At 38.3% G+C, this 24,783-nt stretch overlaps 1 protein-coding gene across 2 annotated transcripts in view; it reads right to left on the reverse strand.

Moving 5' to 3' along the window:
- Positions 1–24,783, reverse strand: part of KCNK2 (potassium two pore domain channel subfamily K member 2) — a 106,115-nt gene that overhangs the window by 16,906 nt on the left and 64,426 nt on the right. For both annotated transcript variants that reach the window (XM_054279541.1, XM_054279542.1), the window contains exons 4-5: positions 10,351–10,511; positions 7,801–7,987 (exon numbers count right to left, since the gene is read on the reverse strand). In XM_054279541.1, coding sequence (XP_054135516.1) covers positions 7,801–7,987; positions 10,351–10,511 — 348 coding nt within the window. The remainder of the gene's footprint in view (positions 1–7,800; positions 7,988–10,350; positions 10,512–24,783) is intronic.

Below are 24,783 nucleotides of genomic sequence, written 5' to 3' on the forward strand. Positions count from 1 at the left end.
ATCTTCTCCATTCTACAGAAAGAAACCAGAGCGCAGGGACTTGAGCTGAACTGATCAGACCCCACCCCCCCAAAAAAGTTGGATAAAAGAAGTGTGCTAAAGGCAAGTTTTTTGACTCCCACTGCCAGTGGGATTAGCACCAGTCACTTCTTTTCAGTGTTTAAGTACAAAAAAGTATAAATTTCAGAGGTGTCTGTAATAGAGCTTTCAGGTATAATACAGCTATAAGGAACAGATGTCTTATTTCCACACAAAGATAAGTTATGTTCATCCAGGGCTCCTGACAACACCAAATGACTCACATTGCACATCTCGCCATGCAATAAAACAGAAGCCATAAACTTGTAATTCAGCTGTGTTACAACAAATAAAACCAGACTTCTAGTTTGGGCTGCTGCAAGAAGTTTGATGGGTGTATCCGCCCAAAATTGAGGAGACTTTGCAGTAAAACCTTCTCAGGCACATTAAAGTAGCCTGTGCAGGTACATAGTACTTTGTTTTATGTATCTGCAGCCTATACTGAAGCAAATAAAAGGAAAATTGCCCCCAAAATATCAAGCACCTTGTCGTGGTACTGAGATTGACTCTCATAGAGAATAATGTTTTTACTTAGCTTTATTATGACTGAGATTACATGCAAATAACAAAGAATTTTAGATGGCTAGCTTTATATGGACTCTCCCAGACAGAAATTTTATTTTCATGTCAATTGCACCTTTTCATAAAAAAAAAAAATTTAAAAAGCATTGAGGTGCAATGGTTTGATCAGCTATCCAAGAGATGAATCCACATTGTGAAAGTGGATATTCCCTGATGCCTTTGTAGTCCCAAGCAGAGGTAGAAGACAGGGCTCTGTTTAGAACAGAAGACATCCAGCCACCAAAGGGGCTGAGCTTGTCACAGCACAAGACAAACAAAACACCAAATCATTTGTTAACAACATCCATCTCATGTCAATCTAGCAAAAGAGTATTTTAGGAATGATTCACCCAAAATTCACTGTAATTCAAAAAATGGTTGATTACCACTATGTCTTTGTTATAGTAATGGGCCACTCTTGGTGGTTCATCCTCTTCTTCAGCTGTTCATATAATGCACAAAAAAGTATCATAGAAAGCATCCACAAGGTTGGTTTTTCATTTTTTGCATATTATTTTTATAAACTGAAACTGGAAACTAACTCTGCCAGTCTGCAGGAAGCACTTCCTTCACAGTTTGTAATTATTTTATTTACAGCAAAGTTAATCACTGGGGCAAGAGTTAGGACAAATTCATGTCCAACCAAGTTTTCTGTGCTGTCTGGCCAGGAGATGGCTCCATCTAGCCATGCCCAAAGAAGCTCAGCTCTCCTGAAGCTGAAGGGACAGCAGGTATCCAAAGAAATACTCTAGGATAAGGCTTCGAAGCTAGAACCTTTATTAGCTGCTGAGCTTCTGAATTTCAAGGACTCCTTGGATGATTTTGCAATTTAATCAAATCTTAAGGGAGAGAGACAGACATACCTGAGGATGTTTGTCCTGATATAGCTGTCTCTTGTGATGCTCAAACTGCCATAATGAAGTTACCTGGGAATGTCCTTAAACAGGATTTCATAGAGAAATGTGATCACAACTCAACTGTACTGAATTTAAACAACAAGAATTCATTAACTACCAAATCACTTAAATGGATATGAATGCTTTCGGGTATGAGTATGCATAGCTAAATGTACTTTTACTGAAGTATATGAGATAATCTAATGATTTTATTGTAACATCATAAAAAACATCAACATGATACACTATCATGTTTCTTTTGCAAAGCAAATTGGTTCATGCAGCCCTCTAGGAAGCAAAATGCTGACAAGGCAGAAGATGAAGTTTGTTGCTTATTTGGCAAACCCAGTTTTGTGGGCTGAGGGACAAAGCTTTTCCCAGCTTTCTTTAGCCTCCACCCAAAATGGGTTAAAACCACAATGAAGAAGAAATCAAGCAGTCTCACTGCCATAATCTACTACCAGGAGCAGCCACAGTTTACTGCCAAGGTGTTTTCTGGTAAAGATTTGATCTAAAGTTGCTTGAAGACTATGAGAAAAACAGTTTTCCCATCCATCAACATCACAGGCTACTGTATGTCTGCTGCCATCATTCTGACATCTGCCAAATAAATTTTATTTGGGATTTTCAACACTTTGAAAAACATAAGTTGTTCTATGGCTCAAACATATTCCTTACTAAGGTCAAGAACTCTGTTTCAGTGAAGAAAGGCATTAGTGAATATCTCAGGCATGCCTTAGGACAGATTCTGGGTCTCAGGTAAGAGATCAGGGTTACAAGTATATATTTTTTACTTATTTATTTATGTAAAACAAGCCCTTTGAAAGTAAATAATTGTCTTCATTGTTGCCACTCATTTTTTCCCATTCTTTCTACAGCAACTGGCTCAAAATAGAAACATGTAATTATTTCTACAAAGTTGGTTGGCGTTGCATTTTTAGTTCAAAATTAGAAGGAGAGAATAGAAAGTGCTGTCAATATTGACTATCTTAGTTCCATACCAGCAAAAAATTTCTGGGTTATTCAAAAGTTGGCATTGCAAACAAGGAAATATCTATAATTTTTCATCAGCAGTAAAAATTACTCTGGATAGAAAAATTATATAATCCACTTTTAATTTCAGAGTAACAAATAGCTGTCAACCATCCCTGTTGGGACAAACCTGGCAAACATGTTTAATGCAGAGATGCAATTTGTCCCAGTCCAAAGACACATGGAGGTTCAGCCCTGCAGCTTGAAAGGAATTACCTCTGAGGACTGCAAAAAAAGGGGGGGACAGAGAAAGAGTAGCTCGTGTGGCAACGTGGAAATGCAGAAGGCTGGGGCCAAGACAGTATTGCACTGTCAGAGATGGAATGTAAGTGGGCCAGAGAAGCCACTTGATGCCACTCAGTGGAAAATGGAGAGCTACTTCAGAAAACAAAGCACAGCTCTAAAACACTCCTGACATGCTGTCCTGCACAGACATCAGGCAAGTCAGAGCTCCATCTTCAGCTTAAAGCACAGCTCACAGCAGAGAGCCCCTATTACAGACACCGAGTCCCGAGGGGGCAAAGAGCTCCTGCAAACGCCAAAAAGGGACTCAGAGCCTCTGGGAGGGCACAGGGCTCTCCTCCAGCATGCTGGGCACACCCCTGGCTCAGCACGGCAGCAATTCCTCTCTGCTGGTGCGTGGTACCACACAGTGCCAGCAGATCAACTGGGCTGCTGTGACCACCGGGTCAAGTGCCCCAGTTCGGTGACATTCAATGAGGCTGAAATATCCCATTTCTCTCCAAACTGGGTCTCAGGCCAAGAAACACAGTGCAGAGCCAGGTATGTGTATCACACTGGCTATACAGCAGAGTTGATTACAAAATGAAACAGCAGTAAGTTAAAAATCAGGGTTTAATAATGGAAAATAAACCAAGCAAAACCACCAGCAACAAAAAACAAACAAGCAAAAAAAACCCAACTCCCACAAAAGCAACAAGAGTTGGAATACATTTTTAAAGTAACATTTTCAGAATTCTGTGATCTGCTTCACCAAACCAGTTGAGACAATCTTATACCATCATTATGCTCCGCTGTGAAACAGATTACTGATATGTTATTTATACTTTTGCCTTCTACTTAATTTAGTCAAGTCTGGAACATGTCACCTCATTTAGATTTGAAACCTGTTAGATTAATGCCGTTAGAAATATTTGAATATACTTTCCAAACTGCACTGCAAGTTAAAGAATGTATCTGTACATGTGAACAGTATATTGTCAATTATACAGATATATTCATGTGCCTCAGTGCAAACCTTAGTGCCCAGAAATATATTTCATTTTACTGAAATCATGACACATTCAACATGAGAAGATTTCTTTTTCTCTTTCACAAGATATTAATAGTTTTGGTTGGGTTTTCTTCTGTCATGTTAAAGTCAATGTTTTCTCTTGAAAACCAGAAAAGGGAATGTTTGACTATGTCTTGATATTCATAAGCCAGTGCAGGCTGTAGTACAGTTTTTCTCCTTTTTTTGCAAAAAGCTACAATAATATTTCTTCAAATAAAAAAAAAGTATTTCTCTCCCTCCAAAAAAGTGAAACCCTTCTAAAAATTTGAAAAATCAAGTAATTTCATAAGACAGAGAAGCAGTAAATTTTTTTGGAATATTGTTCATATATTTTTCTGAACATGAATTGCAAGCGCTTTTCATCTTTTCCTTCCTTGCATGCTCCAGGAGTGATCAGTTTATTATATTTTCCTTAAGGCTTTTCTTGCTGATGGAAACCCCAGCTGAAGTTTCCACAGGCTCCAATAACTCCTTAGACTCTGACTAACAAAGGGAACATTTCCTCATTCTGGTTTCTGCAAATAGACTGCAGGACAAAAAAGAAAGTTCTAAAGAAATTCCTGGAGAACTAAAAGAATTTCTAATATGACAGCCTGTACTACAGTCAGTGATACCATTACATTCCTGAATCCTGTGTTCAGCTCGTGGTTCCCTCTTGGTACAGCTGTTGAGTAACACTCTGTTCTTTACCTCCTGAAAGTTCTTCAGGGCTTTTTTACAGCTCTTATTTGCAGTGGCACCAGAAAGCAGAAAGTTTCATGTCAGTGAGAAATGATGGGTATTTCAGAAATTTTTCCCCACACACCAACACAAATGTTAACACAAGCACGGGATTACGTGGGGCTTGTAAAATTATGGGTTTTTTTCCTCTCAGATGGTAGTTCCCAGAAAAAAATACTTTAAAGTTTTCAAATACATAGGAATTTGAGGGTTTTGAGGAAACTTTATGGGCCAAAACTGACACACATATATGGATTATCATGTGGGCCTCCAGAGTGCTAAAAGAATTATCAATTTGACTTTTATTTCAAGAAGTACACTCTGATATAATTGCCAGTCAGACCATCACTGCCCACCATTATGCTTTAAGTTTGACTATAATGCTAACTGGAAGGTAATTTTCATTGTAAATATTGTTTAAGGAAAAAAAGTCAGAAAAACAAAGAAATTAATATCAGTGTGAGGAGTTTTTCAAAATGTGCTGCATCTAGGCACCAAACAGACTGAAGCATCATTCCTTCTGCTGGTTTTTGCCTCACCATGGCAAACCAGAACCAAGACCAGCATGTTCTAGAACCACAATATTCTATCATGACCACCTCTTATACAGCCTTATGCAGAATTACAGGTCTTAACTCTTCATGTTTCTCCCTTGTTTGTGACACTCAGTTTTCCTAAACTTCAAGGAGAGTTCTCCAGACAGAGCCTACCACAAAAATATCAGTGGCCCTTAGTGTCCACTCTGTAGTTATGACTTACCTAAAAGAGAAACAAACAAACAAACAAAAAAATCATGAAGAAAAGGTACTGATTTGTTGGGGTGCAAAAAATTCTACCTACTTCCTCAAAATTAAGAAGGAAGCCTAGCTCTTGGGACAAATTCTATCAGCTCTATTGAGAATTACGATGTCAGTTTCCCTCAAATAGTTTTTTACTTATGTACACACCAATGACTGAAAACTTCAACAATGCAAAGCTCAATCAATTAATATCTTACCTCTTTTTCAAAATTTTTATTTAACTGGCCAATTATGTACTGCAAAGAAAACATATTTTTGAAAAATCCATCAAGTCACTGGCCAAAACCAGAGTATTTTAGTTCACCCAAAGACATTATTGACTTCATCCCTGTCAGAATATAGTCCCATGGGAATGTTAACCTCCCAGTTGTGGAGACAGCCTCTTAACCCTGCTTTCTTGAGCATTGTCCCTGCAAGTACAAATCTCATTGCCCCTTAAAGTCAATAACATATTGCAGTTCAAATGCAAGTCTTATGCATGTGGCTCAAAGAAACCAGACAACATTTCTGATGCTTTGGAATAATGAGTACAGTAGGATTTGAAATTAAATAAAGAACATCTTTCAAGTGAACCATAAAAGGCCATCAGCTATAGAACAATATAATTCAAGGACATTCTGTAGAAAGAGAAAGTGTTTCCTGGTAGAATTAAAAAGCAGACAATGTAGGAAAAAAATTATGATATCAAATGGTCTACAAATAGAAAAGTCTATGGAAATTTATAATGGGAGTAATGATGAATGTACTCACTGTTCTAGTAAGAGCCAAGTGGGCCATTTCACATAATGCTTTACAGTAAATATAACCAGGCCTTTATACACTATCATTTTTATTCCCTGTCATACACATCCCCTTTAGGAATGAAAGTCTAAAACATCCAGATTCTTGACTTAGAAACAGCATAAATTTTTTATTTCATTTCATGCTAGTTGTTATCTGACCAGAATCACAAATTCTGAAGACAAAATGAAAATAAGAAAAAGAATACAGGAACAAAAATGGAAAGGCAGAAGTCAAGACACATACAAAGACATTTGGAAACATTACAAATAACCATGTAAAAGTCAAAAGAAATTTGATTTGCTATTTTACAGTTCAGTTCTATAATTTACAAGAATCTTTGCCAAGTTTGCAAGCAGTCTAAAAATGAAGGCTGCCTGAGTAGCTTAGTACCTTCAAAACCAACTAATTTTACCCCCATTTTCCCCACATCATTTATAAATATGTCAAGCAGTTGCAACACTTTAGAGGTCCTTGTTGCACCTCACCAACCTGAAAAACCTCTGCCAGTGACAAGTTCCTTTTCTGCCATCAAGGCAAAACTTCAGCACGTCCACAAGAGGAGTTACCCAACCTGAGAACCTCAGCTTGGCACATCTGGACTCACACAACAGCCACGGGCACAGACAAGGCACAGGAGGAGCCCAGAGCCTGGGAGTGTCTACCAAAAACAATTCACTCCAGTAGAGTCTCTCTCTGAGAGCAGACCAGCACAAAAGGCCTTGTGAGCCACCTGTGCCTTGCACTGAGTTCAGAGGTGGGGAGAGGCATTTCATGAGAGAAATGAGGGTTCTGTATCAGCAGAAGCATCAGATCAGGCCAAGAAAAGCAAGTCTCAGGTTTGGATCACAAAGCTCTGAGTTCCTCATCCTCGCCTCTACACATCACTGACTTGGATCAGTGTGCACAAACAGCATATACTTACACAAATCTAAGAGGTGAACTAACACCACTGACATCTTTTCAAGAAAAAAGTTAACACAGAGAACTGGCCCAGACTTTTTTTTAGCTCATTATATCAAAGTTATTCACAACTAATTCAGCTTAATGGAACCATAAGAATTGGACATGTTATCTACAGGTTGTGCTAAAACTTCTCCTGACATTACAAAAAACACATGGGCAAATGTGTACTGACAAAGAGTCACAGAGTAGGATGCAGCAGATCCTACAGAACACGGGCATTTCAATGGCAGAAAGAGAGCTCTGGAATATTTTGAAAGTAAGGGATGCACACAAAACTTTTATCACTTCACAGGGTAAGGCATTTCAAACAAGTCCAGCTGAAAAATGTACTCAGATTAAAATGCTCTGTTAGTGCTTGCACTTTGCAACCTGTAAGAAAAATAAAACAAACCCCTGACCTGAATGATAGTCGACTTAATTTTTAATAGGATAGGAAGAGAAATATACAGTAGGCCGAGAAATGCACCATAAATTTCACTGTCCCACCTCCTGTCTCTACGCTGCCACATCAACCAAAACAAGGACAAGCCCCATCACATGAATGAAGAAGGATAAAACTGGGAGAGGGGTACCACAAGAGAGTTACATCTGTCCCAAAACTAAGAAAAAAAATGCAGAAAAAATATCACTGTGCAAAACATTATAAGACAAAGAGTTATGAAAAAACTCTTACCTGCAACATAGTCACCAAATCCAATGGTAGTTAAAGTGATGACCACAAAGTAAATTGCATCTAACGTGTTCCAGCCTTCTATGTGCTTGAATATAACTGCAGGAAGGGCAACAAACAGCACGCAGCCAAACAGAATGAATATTATTGTTGAAATGATGCGAATCTTTGTCTGACTCACATTCCATTTCTGGAAGGGAAAGGGGAAAGAGAGGAAACCCATTGATAATAAAACTGCACCCATGCACATCAGCACCCATCTCCCCCCAGTGTGCACTACACAGCTTTAGAGGACTGCATTATAATTCTCAAACAAACAGGAAAACTCGAGCAGGATTTTATTCTGAAAAGGGTTTCAAAGCAAGCATGACTACCCTAGGAAACATTTGCCAGCAGTAAATGCAGAGCAGGGCTGGACTCTTCATGGTTAGCATTCAGAAATACCAACAGCTGATGATGTATAAGTTTTGAGGGCTGTCTAGATATTTGAGTGAGTTACAAGTAGTGCATGCACCTGCAATTTCTCTCATTTTGTACATCCACTAAATAAGGTGAATTTTAATCATACAGTTGTCTGCAATCAGATAATCAGCTAAACCACATCCTACAAAGCAGAGCTGGAGGGGATGTAAGAGAGCCCAACCTGTCCAAGGACAAAATAAACCTGCCTAAGCCACTGGCCAGGCAACCTGCGATCATACTCTTGTCGCCTGATAATTTTCCTAATTCTTAACCTACATCTCAACTCCTTCTGTTTAAGTGTACTGTTTATGGTCCAATCCAAGACAAATACAGAAATTGTTAATTTTCTCTTTCCAGCAAACTTTCACGGGTGTTCTCTTTCTAAACCAAATTTATTTCCTTTTCCTCCCCTTCCTAATTTTCTTGCAATCCCTTGGCACCAGCAAACTAGCCCATGTTTCATTAAATGTTGTACTCAAAAGTAGATACGAAAAAAATAGTACAAAATGGAATGGAATGAGCTTTTCTTATGCTTTGCCTACTTTCCATGGCAGTATAACATTAACCCATGTTAGCATGTTAACTTCTAGAGTCCACAGAACATTTCCATAAAATTGCACCTAGACAGCTGCTTCCTGGCATGCAGCTGCATATTTTATTATTCCTTCATGCATTACTTTGAATTTGTCCTGCTTAAATTTAATCCTATCTAGTCAGACTGCTTTTCAAAATTTTTAAGATCATTTTGATCCTCCAAGTTTTAGTTATCTCCCCAGCTTGAGACCATCTGCAGATTTAATGAGCCACATCATTTAGCTGTGGTGTATGCTATTAACATTTTTCTAAACTGCACTTCAGCTAGAACAGACCCCTGCAAAATTCCATTTTGCATGCCCAGCCAGTTTGACATTTTTCATCCATCCAATGCATGTCAGTTCAACCTAAAAGACGGGATTATACAAGAAACTTCCACAGAAATCGACTGAAAATGAAATAATGTTGTTCACAATGGATGTTTTCTTGTTTTTAAGTTTCAGTGGGAACTGTGTTTACAGTCAGCATGACCAAGGTCAAGCTTTTGTAACCCAAAACAGAGTAATACCTTGTGTTATGGCAAAATAACACAAGCTGTTACACCTGCTCTGACCCCTCAGCATCCCCCAGTTCTTTAGGCAAGCTAATAAACAGAATTAGAGAGTGTTCCAGACTGCAACATCAAGATCAATGTTTTCACTCAGATATTGCCAAAAGAGGGAATGACAGTGCTTTTAAACTTGGGGCATTCTTCTTGTAGGGATACACCCAGAATTAAAAAAAGGAAAATCATTATCTCTACAAGCAAAATTGATCTCAGAACTTCTATACCTTTAAGAAAAAAAAAATCAGCTATGAAAACCCAGAAATTATAAAATGTTCTTATGGAATGCTCTTGCCTTTTACAGACAAATCTCAGTGGAAATCTATGTTACCCACCAAATCTATGTTACCCACCAGTACCTTGTCTGGACACAAACTGATGTTTCAAAGCCAAAAATGCCTTTTCTTAAAAAGCTTTCAAGCTTATGTTTGCCTGTTACATAAGACTTCTTAGCACAGGCCCAGTTTGCTCTGCATCAAAAACAAAGCCATGTCAGACCTTTTCCATAAAGAAAAGGTGTCCTGCATGCAAGGGTAAGGCTTGGTGTGGAAAACCAGTCCTAACACTTGCAGTGCTGATGCAAACAGCTAAAAAGTTGGTTACTAAGCATTCATTGCTTAAAAAATCTCAGTGAATACATTTCCTATCACAATCTAGATAAAAACCTTTAAGTGTAGGCATCACAGCAGGCTTATTAGTAACAAGGAAAGAGCAAAACCAAAATTATTGGGGAATTGTTCCTCTTCCCAGCCATAACAATAGTAGGGAATATGTCTTCACCCAATTCTCAGAGGTGTTCATTAGCAAGTTCAGACTGTGCCAAGTCCTTCCTACCTTTTCCTGCACATCTGATTGCAATAATGAGCTATACCCTGTTTTTCAGGCTTTTCATTTCACCTGTGAGATTCAGAACAAGCAGCAAAAGAACAAAATGAGGCAGTCAGCATACTCACAACAAAGGTATCTTCTACTTTGGCAATTCCTTTTCCAAAGATTGTCCCTAGTTGATCTCCAACACCAGCCAACAGAAAACCAAACAGGGGAATTCCCAATAAGGCATAGATGATACAGAATATCTTTCCACCTTGTGTGCGTGGGGAGATGTTTCCAAAGCCTAAATTGCAAACAACTTGAGATGTTTAATAGGTTACACATAATACATTATAAGTTTTAAAAGAACTGTGGGAACAGAACAGTTAAAAACAGGCTAACCAGGTTAACCATATGACACAGCAAACATTGAGAGTAATTAAATGAGAATGTACGTTGTACAATCCTCTCTGAGGTACTCTGTTATCATCTACTACATGTAGTTAATAGCAATTAATTGATCTATGCCTTAGACTGCCAGTGTCTGCTGCAGCACCTGTAAATTACACAGGTTTAAACACAACACAGCACCTGTAAACAACATAATTTTCCTTCACATGTGCCAAGCTTCAAAGTGAAGCGGCTTTTAAAAAGCCCAAACCACTTGGATGAGCAAAGCAGGGATTTCAACCATAAATGGGACTGCCTAGATTCTTCATTATTAAAGGCCTTGGTTCCTGCAAACAAAGCTTAGAGATACAGCTCATGGCTCTGTCCATTTGAAAGTGGAAATAATTTTGTCTTCAGAGGCTTGTGTAAAAGAGCATCCCAAATTCCTGTGATGGCTCCATTGCTGCTGGTCCACTCAGAACAGAGAAAGTCAAATACAAAGAGCACAGGGGGCAGCACCTGTGGAATGCCCTCAGTACATCTCCCAGGATCAGTATTTAATGATTTGGACAAGGTCACACAGGCAGAACCCTACAAAAAAGTTTCAAGAGCTCAAGTCCTGGGTTTTAATTCAAACGTTTTTCTCCTCCAAAGGATCAGTCATGTTTTGAGGGAGCAGTAGCAGTTTTGAGGGACCCCAGAATTTCTGACATTATTTCACTTTTTAGCAGAACAACATGCCCTTCAAAGGAGGCAAAAGGGAAAACCTGACATAAAAAGGCTTATCTTCAGAAATCAGACAAAAGCTTCTTTTAACATTACCTTCTTGTTAGAAAAATAACTTGCAAATAAAAAGCAAAGTGGTTTGGCATGTAGTTGAGAGATTTGTCTTAGTGTCTTAAATTTTTCATAAGAAAAACATCATAGGCACAGAAATCCCCCAAAGAAAATCCATTTTTCTGGAAACAATCTGAACAATTTTATTTTTAAAGTAGCTTAACATTTTTTTCACAACCTGACAAAATTCCTGCAATATAGAGTGCATTTAATGAATGCCTTAGCTATTGTATTTAAATAGTATTTTTATTTAAGGATTCTGAGCATGATGGTAGATTTTCTTTAGGAAACTTGTTGTCTTAATTTCTGGTTCTGCTCTCATGTGGGTAAGCTACACCAAAGCTCTGTTGCTAAAACTACTTTTTCCCTTCAGAACACACAAGAGAAAATGTCCCTCACTTAACTTGGAATGGGTTGCTCAGAGAAGCTGTGGATGCCCTGTCCCTGGAACTGTTCAAGGCCAGGTTGGATGGAGCTCTGAGCAATGTGGTTTAGTGTAAGGTGTCCTTGCCCATGGCAGGGAAGCAAGAACTGGATGATCTTTTAAGATCCCTTGCAACCCAGGCCATTTTATGATTCATTACCATAAAATTAAATGACAATGGGAATATATTTTACTCCTAGATAATTCTCTTTCAGACTGCACTTCTGTAAACAACAAATGCAATATTGATAGAATTCAGTCAGAGATAAGAAAGTTGATATTTAAATTTTCCCTAAATCTCAAAAAAAAAAAGAAAAATAAAAAAGGAACAAAATCACAGGAAATACCAATTACAGGTTGCAGAGTCCTACAATCTCGTAAATGTTCCCTGCACTAATATAAGAGAGAAAGCCTGACTCAGAAAACTGGGAAAAAGTCACAGCAACTTAGACCAACCCAATATGCTTCCTTAAACCAGAGTCATGGTTAAAATTATAATTCAGGAAATTTCAGCTCCACTGAGTTCACTCTGTCCCTTCGTGCACAAAGAAGTAAAGTTTTAAAATAAAATTAGCTCATCACCAATCAAAAAGGGACAAGCAGATCCAAGCTACTCTGTTTTCATAAACATGCCTGTTTATGCATCAGCAGAAGCTCGAATTGTTCCAGGTTATAATTCCTGGGAGGTCTTGATGCAATTCAGAATCAGGGGTCTGGATGCACCAGATTTAGAAAACTTGTGCTAGGGAATTTGGCAGTCACGTTTTATTTACTTCTCTACAAAAGCAATGTCTTGCAATGGTGACAAAACACCAGCCCAGTGGAGCACATGCCAAGCAGGCAGTTTTGCTTGGCTGGCCCCATAACACGAGCAGGCACTCTGTGAGCATCCCAGAGCTCTCACAGAGGCTGCTGCTGTGCAGCATGCTGCTCATCTGCGGCTAATTGGTATGAGGACACCAAGTTCATATTCAGCACTGGGTGCTCTCCCTAAACCAGACTTATGTCTTCCTTGAAGGAAGGATCCTAGTTCACTTTTATGCATGCTCAAACTCATGTTTTTTATCCTAAAAACTGCCAAATGCTTTTCTTCCATAAACACAGAAAAGGTATTGTGTGATTATTGTATGATCCAATCACACATTACTGGATAAAATAGCACTCCACCAGGTAGCAGCTCATTTCTGCCCAGATGCTCACTGAGCATTACACAAACCATGGGTAGGGTACATACTTTAGTGACCTGGTCTACCAAGGGGTTTCCATCACACATTAATCACATTTCCTACTGTGTCATGTTTTATAACAGTCTGCTGCTGTACACCACAGCCTACTTTGAGAGTTACACAAGTTGTCCTTAAATCCTACTCTCAGCTTCTCCAGTGAAAACCTAATCCATTATTTATACAACAGGAGAGAAAATGTATTTATATTTCATATGGTTGATGTAATTCCCAAGGGGTTTGTGTCAGAAGAAAAGTATTATTTCTTTCTTTAAATAATTATAATAAAGACAAAAAAAAGAAGAATTCTGTTGCTAGGTAAAAACCAAGGAAACCTTAATTTTGGCTGGGAGAAGAGAACGTGGCCATAGGAATTCTGCTGCATATCCCTGAGTACCACAGAGCTCCTGCATGGGGAGGGCAGGAATGTCTGGCCCCAGTAGCAATGCAGTATCTCCCTGGCATATTTCACTTCAGAGCTCCCCTTTCCACTCACGAGGCAGCATAAAGTCTGCCTTGCTCGCAGGCAGACCTTGGGGAATCAGCCACATGACAACACAGTCTGCTGGCTCTTCCCTGCCCCAGAGCTCCTTGCTTGGATGGGATGGGACAGGATGTGCCCCCTGCACAGGCAGCCTCAGTGCCCTGCTTATTCTGCACATTCTCAGCCCTGTGCTGCTCATGCCTTTCCCTGTTTCTGAGGGGGAAATTCCTAGAACTGATCCATTCCCCACCTCAACCCAATATACTTGGGTTTGATTGTGGAAATTAACAAGTTGCTGGATTTAAACTTCTAAATTCATTGGAAAGCTTCTCTCAAAGCTTTTAATCAATGCTAGCTGCCATGAGCAGTACAGAGTACAAAACTTAGCTTGCTAAATGGGATCTGTTTCATCCAAAATACTGTCAGCATCCTTTTCAGACTGTCCTTCCCCAAGGCACCCTCCCCACTTCACTTTCATAGCCAGGAGGATGATTTGCCTCCTCATTTGACCAAATCCCTTTCATGTCCTGCTAAATTCTCATTATGCCTTTAAATGAAAAAAGGACTTGTCTCTGACAAGCAACTGTGGGCAAGAAATGTATTTTACAAGGAGCTTCCAGTAACCCTTGAGTCAATTCTGATTCTTTGATTCTGTGTGAATTAAGAATAAAAGCCCATTGTAAGTAGATTGTAACTAATTGCTCCACTCAAAAGAGTAACATATTCCAGGGTTTCAGCTCCAAAGTCCTAGGAGTCCCTGAGATTCAAATCAGGTTCAAAGGAAATCTGTATCCCTTTGGTCAGCTATAGAGGTGGAAGCAGGGGTATGAAAAATGAAAAGAATTTTTAAGAAACCAAAAACCAAAAAAAAATCCAAAGAAAGAAATTTTTTTTAGGATTCTTTACTTTCATATAGTCTTTTTGACATATTTCTGGGAGAATGAAAGCATCTGTAACTTTCCCGCGAGAAGCAGATTCACTGTTAGGCAGATATAAGTAACTTTAATAACTATATATTTCTGCTTTTGAACAGAACAATGTTTGAAGTTTCAAATTTTGGTTGAGTCTTCCCCCATGACAAACAATAGATTATATTGCAAATATGAAAAAACTTGAAATGCTATGAATTGTCATACAACTGACATTATACTTTTGTTAGATGGCAAGCATCCTTGTATTCAAACCTTCTTAAAAAGGAAGACTGAAAACTAATTTTTTTTTTTCTGTTTTAACTAGAGAGAGCAATTCCTTTGCTTTCTAGTTAACCAATATCTTCAGAAAACTCTTGTGGATACACATTTTCAAAGTGGAGTTAGAAATATAGAGACTCCAAAATGAGCATGATTTTTACATAAAATTCCTAGACAAAGCAGGGCATCTACTGAAACTATCTAGCTATTAAGTAATTTCTCATGTGAGAGATTATAGGTGCTTTTGAGAATTCCAAGACTAGATTTTACTTGCTAAATTGACTGGAAGAGAGTGCTACCACCTATGATTCATTTATTTCAAGTACCTCAGGTAGAATTGAAAGTTCTGGGGAAGTTCTGAACATTTTCTTTCCATCCAAGGAAATGCAAATTCAAGTACAAGCAAATGTTTTTTCCATGTTTATGACAAACCTCAGATTAAACAAGACATCATTCATGAGATATCAAAAAGAAATAAAGTTTAAATTATCCCAAGTTAATGCTGTATATTTTAAGGTATGAGAAACTACTCCCAGCAGTAGGTTTGGATATGCAGTCCATTGATGGAAGAGCTCAATATTGAGGATAAATGGTTTGGTGAACAGGCACACTCTTAATTACACAAAAGTGGATTAGAGAAAGTTGATACTGAGGTTTCATAGAGTCAGAGAAAAGGCAGAGCTGCTGGCTGCTGACTCCCAGGAGGCTGGAGCAGGGGAAGCAGCTGCCATGGCCTTGGCCTCAGCCACCAAACTCTGTGTGCCACTGTCAGTGGTGTTTCCATGGTTCACATCCAGCCTGACCACCCCGCTCAATTACAGTGACTGCCCTTCTCAAAGGGCACACGTGGGGTTTGATACTGAGTGTCAAATTGATTTTAAGAGATCAAAGGATGCTTTTTCCAGGCCATGAGGAGCTATCTGGTAAAATCTTTATAAAAGGTACCTCACTGAATTTCTAGAAGATAAAATGTTTTTTTCCCTTTGGATCAGAGCTTGGACTCAGGAGATTAGCATTAAATACATCCCTGCCCAACAGTGCCAAAGCAGAGATATGCACTTAATCACAGATGAATAAGATATTCCTTTTAGAATAAAAAATGGTCTAGACATAATCATTAAACTACAAGACAATGTTTGTACCCATACTGACTATGGGGAAAACCCTGCATACACTGCAGAAACAGCAAAACTTCCAGGTTTATGCTCATTGTGTGGAAAACAATCTCCATTTTTACACTGATTCATTTTCCTTTCCTTCTCTTGACTCTTTCCTACACTTCCAGTGTGACATGCCTGTGCTATATATTTGCATATTTACAAGCACACATTCCATGAGGTTTTATGGCTTTGGATAGTACAAGCATAAGGGCTTTTCCAGTTCTCCGTGTGACTTCCCTCCCAACATTGCAAAGTAGGTAGAAAATTCCTATTCCCCTTTTCCCAGGTAGGTAACTGAAGCACAGAAGAGAGGAAAGTCCAAAATTCTCTATATCAATTAGGCCCATAACTCACACCAAATGAGTGGCTGAGCACTATGCATTACACTGACATTTAATTAGTGAAAGTTCATCATCTGAAGCCCTCAAAGACCCTCAGGCTTGCTCAAGCTAGAGATACACAGAGATAGGTGCTGCCAATAGCTAAAAGCTCTGGGCTCCCCTCCTGTCGGGGCCAACACATGTGCATGCACACACATTCCTGAACATAGAGCAAGAGAAGCTGAAGGATGAACAAGTACAAGGATTACTTTAAAATCTAACCCCCAAATGAATTGAATACAAATACTTTTGCTTTGCAAGTACATTTCTGTGCTATATATACACATGGATTCTTTCACTCATGCACATACTGTGTGTTACAGCCCTTGCTCACAAGCTGCTGCCTGTGGAATCCCATCATGAATATGCAGATAGCACTCCTCCTTCAAGTTAATTCATCAATTGCATGTACAGAAAAGAATTTAACTTTTCAATTTAAGAAATTCCTGCATGAATCCTCCTGATGGAAGAGCCCTGTGCAATAACAGAGATGAAGTTCTCTCTATTTTCAACCATGGTCTGCTAAGAAATCAAAAATCTTTGCTTTACAGAAGTTTGGTGTAATTTCTTCATAGAATTGTTTAGAGTGGGAAAGACCTTTAAAGACTGAGTCCAACCATTAAGCTAACACCACCAAGCCAACCATTAAACCATGTCCCTAGGTGCCACTTCTACACATCATTTATATGCCTCCAGGGTTGGTGACTCAACCACTTCACTCACCCACTCCAGCTTCTAGAAGCCAATTCTCACAGTTTTAGTCAGGGATTTGGGAACCAGGTTACCACAAATTGCTGCTGTTTATTGAGTGTTTGGTATTCTCTGGATCCCAAACTACAAGATTCTGATTTTTAGCACTAGCCCATTATTCTGTGTCATAAAACTGCAAATAGATTATTTAGAGGGTTTTGATGTTTGGTCTTAAAGATAAAATACATTAAAAATACTGATTTTTAATTTGTCTGAAAAAAAAGACATTACCAATACTTCTCTTGTAACTAGGAATAATAACAGGAAAGCCTAGACTGACATTAATAAAGTGTGCAATATTCAAGAACTGACAAGACAGAGGTTGATCTCCTTTCAGAGGTTTCTTTTCATCTGTGTTCTGTGGGAGCACTAATCAAATCAATAAAACTTCTTGTAAAAGAACAGGCTATAAATATTCATAGAAAGTAAGTTTCCTTCAAGTCAAAGTGCTGTACTGGAGAGGTGAAGGAATATTCCAAGAAAGGTCTCTGTATGGATATGGCAGTATTCAATAGCTCACACTGGGTTGCTAAGGCAATTTCTAAAGGAACTGGGTAATGATTATTAAAATATTCTTAGAAGCTTAAACATCAACTCAATTGGCTCTGCCTACCAGCACAGATTCTGCATTTCATTCAGCTGTCACTTTGCCCAGTAAACAGTATCTACATCTCATCCGTAGTAGAACTTCTGTGCTTTTTTCAATTATTTCCTTTTTGTTGTTGCTGTTATTGTTTGCATTAATTTTTACCTCTAATTCTTATTCTAACAAAATTGAATCGGCTCCAAAAACCAGAATTCCCACATGCTTATCTCTGAGTGAGATAGCTTCATGGGAGCAGGATGCCAGGCCAACACAGCTAGCAAAAACATGATGCACTTTAAAGTGAAAAGTTTATATTCCACCCTTTCATGAAACTTTTACTAGCCACATATGCTTATCAAGTGTAAACACATATCAAATATGACAAAGCAACATTCATTCTGCAAAAAAACTTCATTAGCAATATACTGATGTGTAGATAAAATACATTGTTCCAGATGATCCACAGAAATAAAAATGGTCAATTTTACATGTAGTGACAAAAACAACCGGATGCCACAAATTCAATGGAAATCTGAAATAACTTTTTTTTAGCGTTTGATGGCTTCTAACAATCGCTTTGTTTCCTAGAAACAAGTTTGCATTTTTGTTTACAAATAAATCAATTCTCAGTGGGTGCTGGGTAAAACAGGCTCTTGCTGGCCTCTCCATCCTAGGGAGAAGGCAATCCATATGTTTTCCTGCAGAACAGAAAACCACCCTGCCTGCACGTTTCTATCTTCCCTACAAAAAAATAAAATGTGGTAGAAGCACTGACAAATTAAGCTATGCCAGACTTAGAGCAACCAACTCAGAACACGCCTTGGGGTCAGCGAAGTCACAGACTTAAAACAAGAACTGCAAATCCCATAATCCTGCACTCAGCAGCCCTGGATCAGACCATGACAAGCTGATACAAGCGGTCAAAATGACTGCAGACAACAGACGTGTAAGGTAAACTACAATCCTCTTTCTGGTTTTAAACCTTTCACACACCCTCTTTCACTTCAAGAGGCCTTTCCCCAAGTCAGTGTTCAAAAATGCCATTATTTTACTTCATCAGTTTTTTCTTCCTGTATCTATCCTTCCTTATAAGCTACACATATACAGCCCATGTATCCAGGGAAATCCTGGCAAAAACTGCAGTCCAGGGCAGATGGGCAGCCGTGACAGAAACACCTATAGAGATATCTATATCAGGATAGAAAAATTCCTCTTTTGCACATATTTAATGCATGTGCAAATATACTGCTTAATATTTATAAGACAAATAATAAGAGAATATGTCTTCAAGAGAAAATATATGCACACATTATTTTGTGCATAATGTCAAATAGCTGAGTATTTTATTAATACTAGTAAAAATGCTTCTCTATGCAGTCCTATCAGCATATTATAAAACAAAAAAAGGTTAAGGTTAAAAAAGAAGGAATAGTGCCAAGTTTCTAAAATAAAAGGCTCTGAAGATTTTTATTAATATTATTATTTTCTTTAAAAAGAAAATTATTATTTTGCCAGTGAGGTTCATCAGGTGCATGAAGGTGTGAAGTAGCCTCTTATTCCTTGCTATTCTCTTTTTTCTCCTCCAATAATCTTTGGAATTAAGACTAATACAGAATCTTACTAACAGAAAAAAATGAAGCACCATGCATAAGTAACTTCCTCTGAATGTCCCCTTTGACTTCCAACTTCTTATGTGTTACATGCCTGATTCAGCAAAGCAAAAATATGTTTAACTTTTAAAATGTTTAAATTTATCTCTATTGAGGTTAAATACCTGAGCATGAGCATACTCATTCTTTTAGCATATACATCTGCAAAAACGAACAAGCACATCAAAAGAAATTCTGAGCAGATTTTCAACTGGTTTTTCAACATTGCCAGGATAGAAATCACACTGTCACCAGCTCTTTAGTTTCACAGAATTCTACTCCATGTAACAAAAGATTTTTGATAAAATGTCATTATCCAAGCAATTCAAGAAAGTGCAATTACAAGACTGCAGAAATATTCCGAGGAACAAGAATTAATTTCTGCTTCCAGAGCTTTCAGTTTTCAGTGACTTTAAACGATGCAGGTGTGTGGGATTTTCCTTGGCAGAGGAGGATGAGCCCTCTGTGCCTCACCAGCACACCAGCAATGCCTTTTTCACTGAGAGAAGGGTCTTGCCATGCCTCTTCCTTGCCTCCATCCAGACACTTAGTGAGCTGCCACTCTAGACATTCTCACTGATTCTTTGGCAAAGAGCACTCTAAAGATAGGGATCTACAGAAAAGAAGTTTCTTATAAAGGTTTATGATTCTAAACAGAAGTTCCTAACAGAGAAGCAATTGAACGTAAAATTTTCTCTGTGCATGTTGTGAAGCCATTTAAATTATTATTGTCAGGCAGTGCAAAATAAATTCCAAATGTTTTTGCTTTTAGTACACTGAAGTATTTTGTTTATATTCCCTGCTTGCTTTTGAAAAAAGCCAGTACGATTTACAGTAGATTTACAGGAATTTCAGCACATAGCAAAATTGTGAGCAATTATTACCTTCACACCTTTTTTTAAAGTATATGGGCTGTGATTTTTCTTTTACAAAGCAAGTAGAATCTTTAGAAGTCTCTAATTACCTCACCTGCACATATGAAAGTAGTTCAAATGGGGATAGAATGCTTCATGAGACAGAGAAGAAGGCTTTCAGCTAAAGATCTCATATTTATAAAATCTTGTATTCCAGTTTATGAGGGAAAGAAACACTAAAACAAAAATATATAAAAGTTGCCTACAGGTAAAGATACTTCCCAAGCATTATTCCACTTCTTTTCCTACCCTCCAAAGCCCTCAGGTGGAATAAAAATAGCTAAGCTAGTGTGGACTGAGCCATCTGCCTCTACAAGCACAGCTCTGGGGCTTGTTTGGACTATGGGACATGTATTCACCCTCCTCTAGACCAGTGTGGAGTATGGTCTCAGACCAATCACACCAACCTAGAGTAATAAAAAATGAAAGAAATATTGAGCAAAGGGAAATCAAAAGGCAAACAACTGGAGCATCTGACCTCAGATCACCAGCTCACATATTTAATGATTCTCACCCTCGTGGCTGTGAGGCACAAGGTACAGCCTACCTCTTCCCTGGTCTTCCCAAAAGACTCCCAGGTATTCCCCCAACCCCAGCTTTAGATCCCAGTGCAGACTATCAGCCTTCTGTCCTATTTAAATCTAAATTCCTTGAGGGCATTTCATACCATGCAAAGTCTGAGAGCACACCTGAGAGCAAATGATGACCCAGGGAAGACACCAGAAACCCTGGATTGCATCACCACTGCCAGACAGTAAAGTGAAGGCAGAAAAGGAGAAGGAATGGCCTCTGAGGAGTACATATTGATGTACTTCAGTATAAAAGTTTTAAGTCTAATGGATGAAGGTTTGATCTAGCTCCTACTTTGAATAAATAGTTCTGCCAATTTGAAATCACAAAAGCCTCCATTTACTTTTTTCTGTCTCTCCTTAAGTGTCAGTACCTGTTCTGAAAGCCACAGCTCCCTTTTCATCAAAAGCACAATATCTCTTTGAACTGAAAAACAAGTTAAACATTTTCGTGAATATAAAATAATATTGTTTCTCTTCCCCTAAAACATGAAAGTACATATGGAGATACAGACAGCACAGCAATTATTCAAGCTAAGGACAATAAATCTTAATGACTTTTAAATAGAATTGTCCCTGCACCGAGAAGACACATTAATTAAAGCATACCCTGTGCTCTTTTTAAGGTGGATTAAAAAAGGGAGGTAAGAACAGTAATATTTTTATATATTCTAAGAAGAACATTAATAGCATTTCCAGCAGATAGCATATATTGATGTTAATTTTTCTATTGTTATTATCACACTCTGAAATGTGTTTCAGAAAATAACATCTGCCAATTAGACCCACTGAAGGTCACTACTACTCTATTACTACCAGAATAAGCAAATAGTAGATCAGGCTCATCCTTAAATATAGGGGAAGCTTTATCAACATTTTAGCTACTGTGAATTCCATATAGGAATTCTTTTCAGTTTAGAAAAGAAAATGCATAGAATTTAAAATTTCCCATTATATATTTCAGGGGGAAAATCTATATAGAGAAAGAAATCTGCACTCATTTTCTTTAAATGCATTTGTATTTTCACTCAGAAGCTATTTGCCAGAAAAAAAATTCAGATGTCATCTTCTCCCTCCAAAGATTCCCATTTTTTAGGAACGTGTGATCCTGAAAATCAACATAAGCAAGAATCTCTATACTAAAAGGTATCTAAGAAGTCAAATGCTGAAAATTCGTTCCTTCAATTTTTTGGGCAAATAGCAACAGCTGATTTTGCAGAAGCCTTCTTAACAACTGCAATATATACTTCCCCAATATTACTTGCTCTATACTCAGCTTGAACAACGAAGTCAGAGTTACTGTCTAGTGTCCAAATATGAGAACAAAATTGTCTCCTATTTTAAATATGACTCCTAAATGGAATTAGCATGGAAAGATATTACTCAAAACATTTTGCAATTCCAGCTGCTTTTGCCTATGGGATCTCATTTTCCTCAAGCAGCCAGAATGGAACGTAACTGGTATAACTGGGAAAAACAGTTACTGTTTTAAAAATATCCCACCCAATGCCTACATTAATTTATTTATGCTGCAATTGTCTGATTCCACTGGAGACTATCCACCAAGAGAACACCATAATCCTCAGATTATAAGAATTAATTTTCCAGCGAGGAATTAAGATAATCAAACTGAAGCCTAAAAATTTTTAGCTCACATTAACCAGGACTTTTTTGGGGGGACCAGAAATATTTGTGAAAGCATTTTGTCAGTTAGTTAGGTATATCTTGCAGCTTAATCTGTCAACACAAAAACGCAGCAGGAGAGGGGAATGTTTGTTGCCATTTTGCTTTTTCAGTATGGCTCTGTGACTCTTGGCAGGAAAAGAGCCATCAAATCAATTATTTATGTTTACACACCAACAGATGGAAACTAAATGACCAAGCAATATGTGCTGGCAGCCCAGAAAGCCAACCATATCCTGGGCTGCATCAAAAGAAGTGTGACCAGCACCAGCGTGATCCTCCCCCTCTACTCTGCTCTGGTGAGACCTCACCTGGAGTGCTGCATCCAGCTGGGGGTCTCCAAAAGGGGGATGTGAAAGTGCTGGTGCAAGGCTAAGGAGGCCATGATCAGAGGGCAGGAGCACCTCAAAAATGTAAACAGGCTGAGAGAACTGGGAGTGTTCAGCCTGGAGAAGAGAAGGCCTGAGGAGACCTTACAGCACCTTCTGGTACCTAAAGGGGGCTACAAGTGAGCTGAGAGGGACCTTTCACAAGGGCTTGTAGGAATAGGAGAAGGGAGAATGGGTTTAAGCTAAGAGAGGGCAGGTTTAGATTGGGTATCAGGAAGATGTTTTTTGCTGTGAGGGTGGTGAGGCACTGGAACAGGTTGTCCAGAGAAGCTGTGGATACCCATCCTTGGAAATGTTCAAGGCCAGGGTGGATGGGGCTTTGAGCAACCTGGGCTAGTGGAATGTGGCCCTGCCCATGGTGGTGGTGTTGGAAGGAATCAGATGATCTTTAAGGTCCTTTCCAACCCAGGCCATTCTCTGAGTCTATAAACAACATGTCTATTCATATTCCCAAAGTGGGATTCAACAGTGCAAATCTTCTGATTCCTTTCTTTAAGTGATCATGAACAAACATTATGGTATTTATCATCTCACATTTTAAATTTTGCCACATCAAAATCAAAATATCTTGAGGCTCTCAGCTGGCTGCCAAGACATTAATCAAACCCCTACTGCATCCTAGGTATTTAAGTTAGAATAATTTAAGAATTTAATACATTTTTTCTCCCCAAAATAAGACTGAAGAACTACTCTCCACCGTATCTGTTGTCCAACATATGCCAGTCCCAATCAAAAGGATGAATCCCTGGGATCTAAAGGTTTTCCAAAAACCTGCAGTTTATAAAATCATTCTAAAGTGGTGGTTTTGTATTCAAATATTAACAAAAGAAAGAAAACAAAGAGGATAACGTCCCACACCATAAGAATTATAAATGCATGAATGGCCATAACACTTATTCCAGAAGGGACTGCTGGTAATTTGGGTTCCTTGATACCTGAATCCTAGAGCACTACATACATTAAAATTATGAACAATCAGACTAGAAATATTTTCTCTAAACAATTCTACTCTAATTTAATTTATACATAGTTCTACGATTTAGAAGAATCAATACAGATAAAAAGTTTGGAACCTAAATAAATCCTTAATTAAATGCCTACACATGGATAAAATACCTACAGATGGAACATATTCTCAAAAGAAGTACTATTCTCAAATTCATCCTTCAGCAGAATAAAATGGGTAAGGATGCCTTCTAGAGGAAGGCACACAGGTAAAGCCGAATGATCCAATGCTGCCTCTAATTGAAATAGCCATTATGAGAACAAGTAGACATAGGACTCTCATACAACCACACTCAGGAAACAGAGAGGACATGAAAAGATTCTACATAATAGTATCATATTCTTTTCATGTCTTCAATTATACTAATGTAGTGTCCACACACAAAAATTAATTAGGCGCAACAGATGTGCCTCTCCTTGTTACTTGTGTCAAGAAAATTGCTTCAGAAATTAGCTCAAGCTAAATCAAAGTATTCCAGAATTACAGTAACAGTAGCTCTTATGAATCCATATTGCTGCATTTATTGAAGCAAACAAGAAATGCCCTTCCAAAAAGATAGTAAGACTAAGCTTTGAGCACTCTTGCCCTCAGTATTCACTTATTCAGGTTACAAATACATGCACACTATAATGAAAACAGACCAAATCATGAGTCTCTATAAAAAGGAGTCAGTCTCCTATCTTTTGAAGTGAAAAAGAGGAATCAAATTTAAAGATCAGAATCTTCAATGGTATATAAAAGTCCTCAAAAAACCACCAACATGTACTGGACACACTTCTGAAAGTGAAATTTCAGGTTTCCTGTGCTGATGAGATGCCTCAGAACTGGGCCATCACAATATGTTGATGATGAAACACAAACCACCTTCCTTATCCTGAGAAGACTTTTGCCAATTAAAATGTAAATCAGCTACCAGAATAATATAACCATTTTCAACAAATA

The sequence above is a fragment of the Melozone crissalis genome, unplaced genomic scaffold (assembly GCF_028551555.1).
Source record: "Melozone crissalis strain CALT ecotype California unplaced genomic scaffold, PUWL_Pcris_2 ptg000027l_1, whole genome shotgun sequence".
In the NCBI taxonomy this organism is placed as follows: Eukaryota; Metazoa; Chordata; class Aves; order Passeriformes; family Passerellidae; genus Melozone; species Melozone crissalis.